Source organism: Papilio xuthus, unplaced genomic scaffold (genome assembly GCF_000836235.2).
Source record: "Papilio xuthus unplaced genomic scaffold, Pxut_1.1 DF829129.1, whole genome shotgun sequence".
Lineage (NCBI taxonomy): Eukaryota > Metazoa > Arthropoda > Insecta > Lepidoptera > Papilionidae > Papilio > Papilio xuthus.
Window position 1 is genome coordinate 2,228,458 of NW_013529520.1, and position 13,338 is coordinate 2,241,795.

A 13,338-nucleotide genomic window follows, 5' to 3' on the forward strand; every position below is an offset into this window, starting at 1 on the left:
CGACGTTTTCAAAACAAAAAGAGTTAAAAGGAAATTAAAGACCTGTAATTTAAGAATTCATTATTGCATTTTTTATACATATTAGTCAAGGCAGTTATATGATCTTTTAAGATGTTATAAAAACAATTAAGTTTCATTCACTCAAATACATTGAAAAACGCAAACAAAAAATTTAATTTATTGCATCTCTTTCGGCAAATAATTAGTTTATTTCTATGAAGTATAACATTTTGAAATTAACAATATTAATTTATTAAAAATATCGATAGAACATTTCAGATAGGTACAACACTATGTAACCACGATAAATCTGTCGCATATTCAGCAATGTAACGGACTTTCTCTGCGACTCATTGCTCCGAATAAAGTGCGCTGTTCTTAATATGTGACGTAGATAATTGGCATCCTTTCCCCAAATAAGTTCCACATAAAACATGCTTAAATAGGAACTACGTTTATAAGACTTTCTTGCGTAGAATTGAACAAACTTGGACTATAAAAGATAGCTACAAAACTTTGTTTTATAACTGAAACTATTTACCAATTAATTAATCAAGTGGATAGTGAGTGGTTTGGAATGTTCTTTGTTTTATTTAGCTATTTATGATTCATACATTCAGATGGGGTCAGACTTTTTTCCTATGAGGGAAAGCTTTATATGTTTCGAAGATTTTGATGACCTATTTGAATTTCTTTTTTTTAGTAACGGGAGTACCAATTTCGTTCAAATTTTGTATTTGAAATGCGTTTATACTTAAAAAATATCTCGTTAAAATTCCGTTAAAAGCTTTCGTTTAGTTAGTAATAAAAATAGCAAACACTAAAATCAATCCGCATCAACTTTAAAATATTTTACACTCTAAAATGCAACGCAACTTTAAAAGGAAAGTTGCGTAAGTGAAAATACAAACGTTGATGTAAATCCCGTACCGCAAGTTTTCACCGAGTTTTCTTGTATTTCCTCGCTTCAGAAAGCGGCGTGACAATAAATCGAGTTTCGGATGTCACGGGCTATAAAGCATAGGCGTCGGTTATCGAGTGATTCCGGCGGGGTGTAAATTTATTCATACTCTGGGGTACGACGACTTACGACTTCTTTTGGCGGTGATATTTAGAATGTTCTTCCTCACATAGCTTTACCATAGAACAACACTGCATTAATACTTGTATTAATATCGTTAACCCTTTCATTCTCTTTGAAAAAACAGAGACAACTCTTTGTACAAGTGTAACTATAGTCGAAACCCGAAGATGTGATTTTGAGTCCGTGTAAGTTGTTAGAATCGTCCCCTACTAATGTTCTCTTTTACTATTTTGAAAATGAAAATAATCAGTTTTTTAAAAGAGGACAGAACAATAATGTATATTTATAAATATAAGTACATTTGTAATTTGAGTTATTATAAGCAACACTGTAGAGTGTAGAGAAACCGGTTGTAGGATATGATAATTTTTACTCTATCACTCAAAAACACGAATAATTAACGCGTTGACATGCGTTAATTATTATTTTATAAACTACTTTTTGTATCTTGTATACTCTGTCGCTCAAATTGAGTAAAATCAAGATTTTATGCAACAATGTGATTCGTACGAAGATGCGAAGAATGAGTGGGGCAATGTGTCTAAATTAGAACCTTCAAACTTCTAACGCTTTTGCATACAAAATAATGCATGGTATTAGATGAACCGATTTTTTAAATAAAGGTTAGATGTATCATATAACCCTCTGAGAGTTTGATACAGTATAGGTACCAAACAAAGTTACGGTTCAATATAATTGCCTTTCTATTCTATGAACAACACCATGACAGTTTAAAGTTAGATAATCATCGAGTCGTTTAAACTTTCAGAAAAAAATTGTGTGATGAAACGAACTAAAAATGTATAATATCTACTCAACGATGAGATGCATATACATTATATAACAATGCTGAATCAAAACGTATATTATGACGTTTCTGCAAGCACGTGTTATGTAAAGAGGTGAGACGACAGAGTTACGTTGTAAGCGTAAGGGCGGGCGGCACCTGTTGCACGGGGCGGGCGGGCTGGGGGCACGCCCAACGCCTTCCTGCACACCGCTACGTTCTGCATTGTTTATTATGCTTTTCGTATGAATGTCAATACTGAAAGAACATTTTTTTAAGCTTTGAAGTGTACAGATAAAGGGATAGCATCAGCGCCTAATACAGAACCTAGTCCGGTACCAAAGGCACTGACAAAATTGTTTCAATACCGAAATAAGTCTATATAACTTAATTAATTCAATTAAATAACAGACTCGGAGTTATTAAATCGCTAGTCGTCCATTACTGGTGTTTAAATATCTGAAATTTTGTCGTATGGGAATCGTAATATCCTTCAGCGGCGTTCAAAGGGTTAGAACAAGTGTTAGCCAAACAGTGTCTACGTATATATTTTGTGGTAATACAGATAATATTTAAGTAAAAGATTATATTCCACGCTACTAAGTTACTTGGCATGTAATGTTTCAGTTGTCAATAAAATCTTACATACTTCATATAAAATCTAAACAAAATCGTGAGAAATAAAAGGAATAGTGATTCTAAAGTTCCCTTCGTCATAACGCGTTCTTTACTATTCCATTCTTATATAGAATCTGATGTGAAGTTAATGCGCGGGGATGGAACATTCAAATGAATCAGGAAAATATACTTTTCTTCCCCAAACATATTTTCAGGTGGCAAACAAAATCTTTTTGGCATGTTTAGGAGGAAAACTTTATGATATAGAAATAAAGTTACGCCGAAGGATATCTTTATAGGATGATGTAAAAAAACGATGTGTTAGTAAATAATTGTTACATTATTATAGACATAAAGTCGACAGGTAAAAGCGACAAGATTTGAATTTACTTGGAAATTGTTTACGCTGTCTTATCATATTTGCAGACATATTTACGAATGTTTTTTTACTAGAAAAAATATGCTTTAGTTTTCTCATGTGCTATGTCACCTCTAAATACGTACACAAAATAATGTTTTCCATTTAATAATTTGTGATAATTTTCAAAGGTATGTTATGTTGCACCTTTGGGCAAATAGAACTTCTGTCATATTTTTTTTTATTCTTTACAAAAGTTATTCAAAATAGCATCGTAAAAAACCTTAGTACAATTAAGTGCGAATATGTATGTTTGTTAGAAGGTATCTCCAGAACGGCTGCATGGATCTCGCTATAACTTGGCATAGATGTAGGATATAGCCTGGAAAACACATAGGCAACCAATTAAGTTTTTTTTTTTCTACACGGTGTCGAAGGCGACAGCTAGTGAGACTGTAAAATATTTCACAAATAATTTTTATTTTTATTTTAATCAACACAAATCTCTTTAAATGTTCAATTTCATCTACAGCAATTCACGTATACACAAATAAACAAATCGTTATGGCTATAAAACATATTATGTATTATAACTTAGTAGAAGTTTGGAAAAATGTAACAAGTACAACAAAAGTATTGTATTATTTAACGAAACTTTCCTGTAAAAAAAATGTAAGGGCATAATAGCGGTACATTTAGGGGCGTGTTATAACATCGTAAAGCCGTTAGCGTCGCGTCGCCGTGGTTCCTCCGCTTAACACGTAATCCAATTTGCCTTCGACCGACATCGAAGAATGTTTAAGCCGCAACGACTAAATTAAACCATTCGATTTACAGAGCTTTGATCCATGTACGCGGCTGATAATATAAATAGCATATTTATTTTTTACACATAATAATTGGATTTCTACCATAATGTTAGTCAGTTACAACGCTTTGCTTTAATTAAGACTAGTGTTTCTTAAGAAATTAGCTTAGTTTCATCCTTTAAGAACATAAGTTTTGCAGAGATGCAAATGTAAAACAAAAGAAATTCATCAAATGAACAAAACGATAAGTAATAAGTATTTAAGAAAATGTTAAACCGCACTGGACCAGCGTGGTTGATTCATCGCTAACTTACGGTAAGCTCCGAGCCCCTCAGTGTTTATGTATAGTGAGCTGATGATGAAAATAAGATTAAAATGTTGTTCAATTAATTCACATTAATTATTTATTTATTTTGTTTCATTCGTATTAATTTCTTTTTGTATTGGCAACATTTAAATTATTATAAACTTTTTCCTATGCTGGCAACAATTGTTCATTGGACATTCGTTGGACATAAGTGTGCTACCATAACGCACGATATTTTTCTTATATTTATTATCTAAGTAGCTATTCAATATATAGTTAAACACACGACCACTTGTTTAATTATACAAATGTTATTATTATTAAAGACTATTTGTGTAAATTAGAAGATGAAGTTAGCTTTATAAAGGTTTAAAAGGGATTTTTTGCCCGTAATATGCATAATATCTGTAGATAAGGCGAGGGAAAAATTGACAAGCGTAACCATGTTGGCATTAATTTAAGTTGCCAATCGGTTGGCAGCGCGCTGTCAAACAATAATGGGGCAAGTTGTTGAGTATGCCGCTCCCATCCGACCCGCCTGCCTTGAATGAGAATATAATCTTTAAAACCTTAACTCCTTTCTTTTATAAATATAATAAAAAAAGATATAAGAGTAATTTCATAATTTTTATTTTTTTTATAAGAGAAGGGGGCAAACGAACCGCGGCAGTACCGAGGTGATCAAGGACACCCATGGATATCTGCAACACCAGAGGAACCGCAGATGCGTTGCCGGCCTTTAAGGAAATTGTATGCTCGCTTCTTGAAGGTCCCTAAGTCGTATTGGTTTGGAAAACCGCCGAGGACAGACCGTTCCACAACGCAGCTGTGCGAGGCAAGAAGTTGCGCGAGAATCGCACCGTTGTGGAATGCCAGCCATCCAGGTGGTGTGGATGAAACCTGGCGGTCTATCGTGTCGTCCGATGACGGAACTCGGCGGCAGGAATCGTTCCAAACAGTTCTTCGGAAATCGGAAATTATATTACAATCACAGATAAGGAACAGAAAATTCTGTAGCACTAATCAGATAGACTTTCAATGAGCTACGAAATGTAGAACATTCAGAGTAAAAGATAAAGAAATAATCGTAAATCTGTGTTAATTCAATGTTCAACTTTTAAATGTTCTTAATAAATAAATTAAAAAAGAAATACGCGAAATACACGACCAGTTTATTCCAAAGGGTCGTTTGATCTCAACGATAATAAATGAGATACGAAAAAAAAATATAACACAAAAAGAGAATCTGATAACGGCGCAAAAATAATTCAAAATTATGTATAATTCATCATTCATTTGAGAGGCCATGCGGCAAATATTTAAAATACTTACTTTCCAGGGGACAGTAGGGGGATGGAAATAGAAAAAAGAGCAAAGGAGCGTTTTATTAAGTTGCGGGGTGTCGGGGGGGAGGGTAGAATATAATGAATAAATTTCTCGTAAGGGTCCGCCGTAACGCAATTGAAAACTTTTAACAAGTGCTAAGAAATCGTGTGTAAAGGTGGCCCCGGCACCTAATTACAAGGGCGGCCGACCCGAATACACGATGAGCTTGCCAATTTGTGCGTCGGCTTGAGGGTGAACTTATTAATGTGACGAAATGCTGGTTGATCTTACAATGCCACCACTCTACAGATTTCTTAAAGTTTTATTTGCAGTAAAATTATTTACCAGAAAAATGATAAAGCAAAATTTTTCGAAAATTTTTGCAAGTATGCATGCAACTCACGAAGTATGACAATAATATCCGAAGAACACTAACACTAATGGATGCACACTTATTATGAAAATTCTACGATGCACTATTACTAGAATAGGATTTATATCAAAAGAAAAATCCTTTAAAAAGTGCACTGATGCTTTTATCGATAATCGTATTTTTATCGACTTTTTAAATCGTATCGTAATTGCTTGCTAAATGAACGTCGAGGTCGTGCTTCGATTTTTAAAAAGCGAATCTTTCCCCCCATTAACTTCTGACCGAGCGATGTGCAAGAATTAATAAAAAAAGAAATACCAAGAAAAGTCCGTCGTCACACCGTCTGCTAAAGACGGTATTCATTCTTTTAACCCTTAAAAACAAGTCATTAACGGACCGGTGTTTAATCTAGCGTTATCCCGCGGATTTTTTCGTGATATTCCATTATTTAAAGATCGCTAGACGGTGCGACGGAACGTTTGTTAAAACGATATGATTAATTACCGGCTGCGGTCTCCCTCATTAGCGCACAAATAGGGGCATTCATCGGTGTAATAGAATCACGAGTGGCGAGGTTCAATCCCAATCTAATTATAAATTTATTATTCACAACCGACCGAATGACGCATGTCGTCTATACAACGCGGAGTGATTTTATTATTCCCTGATAAATGAATTTGTTCGTTATATGTACGTTTTAATTGGACGTATTAGGAAATGTTTTGACCGGTCACCGTGTTAAGTCACCACAAATATAGGTAATTACATTTTAATATTGTCTGATAAGTTTGAACTCAACTTAGAGTCAACATAGCCTTTATAACATGACTTCAACCTAAATATAAGTAAAATTGTGCTTTATAAACGATTGTTAATATAAATACGAATACAGGCGAGACAGTCGATAAAAATAGGCACGGTGGCATTTATAATTCATATCGAACTTATATTATAAATGCGAATGTTTAAATGGATGGATGGATGGATGGACGTTTGTTAGAAGGTATCCAAATGGCTTCATGGTTCTGAAATTTGGCATAGATATAGAACATAGTCTGGAAGAACACATATGCTACTAATTAAGTTTTATTTTTAATCCCCCGCGGACGAAGTCGCGGGCGACAGCTAGTATGGTTATAATTCAGAATAAAGGCAAATACAAGTGGTAAATTCCTTTCGCATATTTTGGTCTCTATCTGAGGTCTAAATAACTGTAATTTCAAGCCAACTGAAATAACACATTACTTTTAAAACTGTAAAGCAATGTTATCTGTACCGTGCAATTTTAAAAAGTTTATTCAAGGTAAATGAGGGAAACGACATGTTGTCAAATGATACGTATTTATAAGAATGTTCATGCCGTGTAAACTTACGGTATAATTGAAGAACTAAACAACTAATAAAGCCTTTTTAAGATCTCTCAACGGCTCTTGGATTCCAGACCGAATTTCGGCCTATTCCACAAACTTAATATTACACTTTTATTTGACATTTTGGTTGAATGATTTCGTTTACTATTTTTTATTATAGGTGTCAAAAGGAACTGAAGTGGAAAACATTGACGTCAACGTGTTGACCCATAGTCTGGGAATTTAATTTGGGACCCGCATAAGAATTAATTATCACGCTGAAGTGGCAATGGGCCGGCCATATAACCCGAAGAACTGATAACAGTTGGAGTAGACGAGTTCTTGAGTGGAGACCATGGGTCGGCAAACGTAGCGAAGGACGTTCTCAGACACGGTGCAGCGATGATCTCCGCAGGGCAGCTGGCAAGAGCTGGATGAGAGTGGCCGAGGATTGTGCTCAGTGGCGTGCCATGGGAGAGGCCTATGTCCAGCAGTGGACGAATATAGGCTGATGATGATGATAAGAGTTAATATCTTGCAAGAAAACTGCGACCAGTATAGTGTTACAGATTAATTCAACAGAGCGTATGATGAGGACGGAGGTAATTCATAATTAAAATTATGAAATTTCAATTCTTTGATTAAGAGTCAATGTCAAAATAGTAATTAGTAACGCAATGCATAGCAAAGATTAAAATTCTACAATTCTCTAGAAATAAAGTCTTTGTTAATATGATGCCACGTGAAATAGAACCAATGAATAAATTAATATATTCATCATGTACCAAAGACATAACTCTTATGAGGCTCTCTTATAATAGATGCATCATAAAACTTCTAGAATAATACATTGTCGGCTTCATATATTTTATTCATATGCCAATATAATTTGCAAACAAATGTCTAGTTCAGATATAAAGGTTACGACAGACTGGAGTGGATCGACATTAAATCTTAATAAATTATACATGGGCTAAAACCTTTATTATTCAAAAAACTACAAGGGAACTTTTGACATCGATAAACACTCTCATATATGTTGATATTTACATTTAACAGTTTAATCCCTACAATGATTGGTCAAAATAGCAACGAGCCTAGTAACAGATATGAAACCAGTGTGTTGAGTGTGTTACGACCTTTATCATTAAGTAACAAAATCGAGGTAAGAATGTGGATATATTTCCAAGAGTTTCTCGTATCCTGAGGCATGTTTTATATATTCAGGCTTGTGTAGATTGCGCCGTCATTGACCGGCTCATAAATCCGCGTGCGTCGTGTTTCAGTGGCAATTTCGCTAGGTTTTTTTTTCTTCCAGCATTGTTTGATACAAAGACGACGTCACGTGTCATAATCCGCGCACAATGAAACGTAAACACGAGTGACGACTCAGCTCCTTGTGATACGCGCCCTCGTAAAACTTAATGCGTATGCCTGAAGACCGAAAAGATTTTTTTGTTGCGTATCCTTTGATGATATTAGTTTTCTAGGTATAAGCTTACGAAAATGGACTATATTATCAGTAAAAATATTGCGACTGTATGCCGATTTTAAGCTTAACAAAACACAAGCGTATCTTAAAAACGATAAAGGTTAAGAATCTTATCAAAAAATTTATGCAGAATTAAACTTTGTTAAATTTTATATCAAGCCGCAATGAGGTCAAATTGCGGTTTAGGAATGTTTACACGAAACAATACAGAATCGCAGCGTCCACGCTGTAGTCAACCGATACTAACCGAACAACTTATTGGACACTCGACTCGCAAACTTTGGGCCAGATTATCGCAGATACACGCCGGATTTATTGCTATTGTATTGTTAAATGTTCGCTAATATTTCGCCGTCTGGAAAATTTGTTCGTCGCTTTTAAGTTTACTAAGTTATTTTTCTACATTTCCGTTGAGATAACGTCTAGAATGTTGCGTTTGAAAATTGTATTTGATGTTAAATCTTTGATATAAACCGATTATAGTATTTGTTGTATTTTGAGATTATTATTTGTTATGTAATTATCGTTATTATGTAATCGTCATCACTTTAAAACATGACAAAAATTATTCTAAAACAAAAAAGCAAATAATACTTTACCTTACTCTTCAGGTGTAGCGCCCGCCCGCAGTAAGTGGTGCCCGTCTCGCCCCCGCCCCGCCTCGCTCCAAGCAACAAGCCTAACTATATCACAAGCTTCCACCTAGCTTAACACTAAATCCTAACCTAACACAATTGACACATCAACAACGATCGGTAACATCACTTAGCGATAACACTAAATAAAATTTTAACATTAGTTAACGTAACAATGAAAAAAAAATCTCGACTAAATACGCTAAAGTAACAAAAAGGGACCTTAAACATGATCTGTTCGCGTCTTATTTACAACAAGGATAAAACCTAAACCCGAATCGAGATTATCCGAACGTCGACCGATCTACGAATGGGTGTAGTGTGTCGGGGCCTTTAGTTTCGCGCTCAATGGACCCAGGAGGGGGCGACGGAGTATGGGGTTCGTGGGGCCCCGCCGCCGGACAGCGTGGTGGGCACAGGCGGCGCGGGCGCCTGGAACTGGCTCTCGGCCTCTGCAGCCATCGCGCTGTGCGGCTGCGGGAAGTTAAAGTCCAACGTTCCCTCCATACTTAGTTCGTGTTTTATGACCTGCAAAGTAAAAGGGTTAGAGAACACTTTGTTATTTGTAAACATTACATAATCTTAACAAAATTTCATCACAATTTACTCAATAGTATATTGTCGCAAAACGAATGGATGCACATAAACATCGATAGAAATTTATAAAAGTTTTCTTCACAATTATGGCAATTGTAGTTTTTTGTATCTATCAAAAACAATGACAAAAGACATGAGATCAAATCCTCGTATTACCTCATCGACGTTACAGTCGAATTCGTGCTCCAACGCTTCGATGTTGAGGTCCTCCGACAAACCGGCGTTAAGCGCGCCCATGATCTGGCCCATTACAGTGGTGGGCCCCAGACCCGGCGGGCCAAGCGCACCAGTTTGTACCATCATACCACCATTCATCAACGCTGGATCCGTCGTCACCATACGGCTTGTGTTCTCTACAACAAATATTAAACCATATGATAAACTGCAATGATCCAAGTAATCCAGTACGTCTCGAAAGAGATTGAGTGGGATTTTTGTATGAGGGATATGTTTATGCATTAAAGCAATAGAATATAGAAGTTATAATTTATCTCGAATAGATAGCACTACAAGGTATGAGGCTTGTGGTTTAATACTCTTCATAATCGACCAGTGAACGTAGAGCTGCGTACAAGTCTCACCTGCGTGCATAATGTCCGCGGGGTCGGCTGGCGGCGGGGGTCGCACGAAGTGGTCAAGGGCGTGCTGGTGCGGGTGTGCGGGGTGCGCGGGGTGGTACAGCGAGCAGCCGCACGCGCCGTGTGGGTGACGCGGGCACGCGAACGAGTACCGGTAGCCGCTGCCCGAAGACGACGTAGTTGGCACGTATCTAAATACACATTTTACCATTACATATGCAATTTGTAAGGAAAACATTAAATTCTTAGTTGGCACCATTATACTGTGCTTAATGTCAGTCTTAGTTGACGAGCACTTACGTAAATCCATATGTTACATTGATCCAATGAATATAAAGACAAACATTTCCTCAACATCGTCCATTTTTGTATACTCGACGATATAAAATTTATATTTTTATTTTCATTTTTTTCTTCCTATTTCCTTATTATTTTACTCAGTTTTTTATTACGTGAACTTCGTTTAATTTATATCTATGGAATTTTTTTAAGGGATCATAGTAATAATCAGCGGACCAAAATTTGGTTTCATACAGGTATGATTTTTAAAAGCAGTTCAATTGATTCTTGTAATTGGTAACACAAGTTAGGCATGAATATTAACAATAACTTTTACAATAATTTAAACGCTTATTAGTATACAATAGAATTAACATTAATTTAATTAATAACAATTGTAAATAAGCGAAGCCTTCTAGCGTGGCATACATATACGTTGAATTGCATCGTAGCATGACTAATAGTTGGTTTCTGAGACCAAAAATCCTGCATAACAGATATTGTTATCTCTGTTTTGTGACAGATAATGAAAGGGATGATGATGTTTATTATAGAGAGATTTTTGGTCTCAGAAACCAACGATTAATGATATAAAAGTAAATAGCTTCAGTTACAGTTGGTACTAAATAAGCAAGCGTACTAATCTAAAATCTTACGTATTTAGGAATGGGTCGGCGCCTTGTAGTTTCATAGAGTCAGCTAGGGAACCAGCCAACTGTTCTTCTTGTGCGTAGTCGATTTGCGGGAAATCACTGGTCGATGCGAAATCACCGGCCGTGAAGTCGCTAGAGCACAGATCTGCTGGGTTGTAGGAATCTGTGACCCAGTCCGGTTCTGAAGGTTGTAGCGAGGGCCGGGGTGACTGCCGGCCGCAGGACGACGCGTTCGACGACGCCCTCTGTCGGTACTCCGGTGACAACTGAAAACCACTGCTACGCCAAAGCGAACAAGCGTCAAATAATGAAATTATATAAACTAGAAATAAATACGAATATATCGGTATTTTGGTTTGATAAGTATTTTGATTTCAAATATGCTATAATGCATTTAAAAACGGTGAAGTGCTAAACATTATAAATGTATATTTGAGGATCAGTAAACCAATATTTTCGTATACATCTGTAGCGTAATAATCTATTGCGTCTTGAGACTGAAATGATTAAACTAGCTTCAGTCACAATTCAACTATACTTATACGGCAAATAATCATAATCAATAGCTCAAATAAAACGTGTCTAGATCATCTAGCATCGCTACTATTGTCGCATTGTAATGTAAGCATGCAAATGTAATGCCCTATCGAGCCCCACTAACGTACAAACACGGAATGCCAAATGACGCGACTGTAACGGGTTAAATGGTCAGCATAGAAATATTTTTATTGTAGCAAACTGTGACAAAATATAATATCATAAGAAATCCCCTATAAGTCGATTTCCTACTGGATAAAAACTAACCAAAATAAATGGTTATGAAGCTCGCAAACTCGACAGATATTCGGCAATAAAAATGTTAAATATAACCCAAATGACGAGATTCAGCATCCGTATAACTCATCATCTAATGGTTGTGAATGATTTAAAACCTTTTATCGTAAAGTAACACGGTTGTCGTAATTCAATTTTATTGCTTTGGTCAACGTAGTTTTATGCCGATAGTTTTATTATAAATTTTGGGGTTTCGTGCTAAACTGTGTCTAAAATTTAAAAAAAAACTGGAGTAGCTTTTTTGAAACGATGAGAAAAGAATTGTGACGATAACATAGTGGTTTATATCGCTTAGAAATACAAATGCTGACAATTTATTTATTGTATAGAGTTTACGATATTTTTAGACTTTAAAGTTGAAATTTGTAAATTGTATACATCAAATCCTAATTAATTTCATACATTTCTTTTTATTATCTAGTTCTAAGTTCTTAATTAACTAAATATACTAATAGCTAATTGTCTAAAATTTCTATAAGCTATACATCATCGTAACTATTTATGACTATGGAAAGGAAACTAATATTGACCTGGGTAAAGGTGATTCTGGATACATGTCGAGACTCTCCGACAAGGAGCTGCTGGGGCTGGGAGTTGCGTCTGCGGTTGCACCGTTCCTTAGAGCTTCGGTCTGTTAATGTCATATAACCATTATAAATTGAACTCTAACATACTTTGTTAATGGAATAAAACAAGCTCTTGCGTGTAACTAGAACCCAAAGATGTGATAAAGGTTAGGAATGTAGCTCAAACCTATTACAATGAGATAATCTCAAAACCGCCTTTTTAGTATTTTCTTTTTAAATTCAACTAGCTATAATGTTCTACTAACGTTTATTTTACAGTAACTTTTTAGTACAATACTATTTTTAATCCTATTTAGTTATATTACTACCATATATGTAAAGTAAAATTCATTTAACAAAGACCAGAAAATAATAATACCTTCTTTTTGACTCGACCTCTTCGTTTTTCAAACTTTGACGTTTCCATGGACGCTGCTCGTCTTCTGACCGATTTGCCCGGCTTTGCGTCTGGATTAATCATCCACCACGACGATTTACCTGTACCTTCGTTCTGGACCCTCATGAACCGATTGTGTAATGACAAGTTGTGTCGTATTGAGTTCTGTAACAAAGAAAAATGTAATTAATAAGTGAAAAGTTATCAATTCAATTGCTTATTTACTCGTTGGATATAGTGTCAAGTGATATACATATAAGAAACATTTTCGATTTCATTATTATAAAAAGAACTAA

The 13,338-nt window shown here is 35.6% G+C and overlaps 1 protein-coding gene across 2 annotated transcripts in view; it reads right to left on the minus strand.

Annotated features, from left to right (window-relative positions):
- Positions 1-13,338, minus strand: part of foxo (forkhead box, sub-group O) — a 79,174-nt gene that overhangs the window by 3,115 nt on the left and 62,721 nt on the right. Inside the window, exons 3-8 of one of the 2 annotated variants that reach the window (XM_013315787.1) lie at positions 13,025-13,207; positions 12,610-12,710; positions 11,249-11,524; positions 10,317-10,504; positions 9,892-10,088; positions 9,103-9,666 (exon numbers count right to left, since the gene is read on the minus strand). In XM_013315787.1, coding sequence (XP_013171241.1) covers positions 9,484-9,666; positions 9,892-10,088; positions 10,317-10,504; positions 11,249-11,524; positions 12,610-12,710; positions 13,025-13,207 — 1,128 coding nt within the window. In that variant the 3' untranslated portion in view covers positions 9,103-9,483. The remainder of the gene's footprint in view (positions 1-9,102; positions 9,667-9,891; positions 10,089-10,316; positions 10,505-11,248; positions 11,525-12,609; positions 12,711-13,024; positions 13,208-13,338) is intronic. The other variant, XM_013315794.1, reaches the window with a different exon arrangement.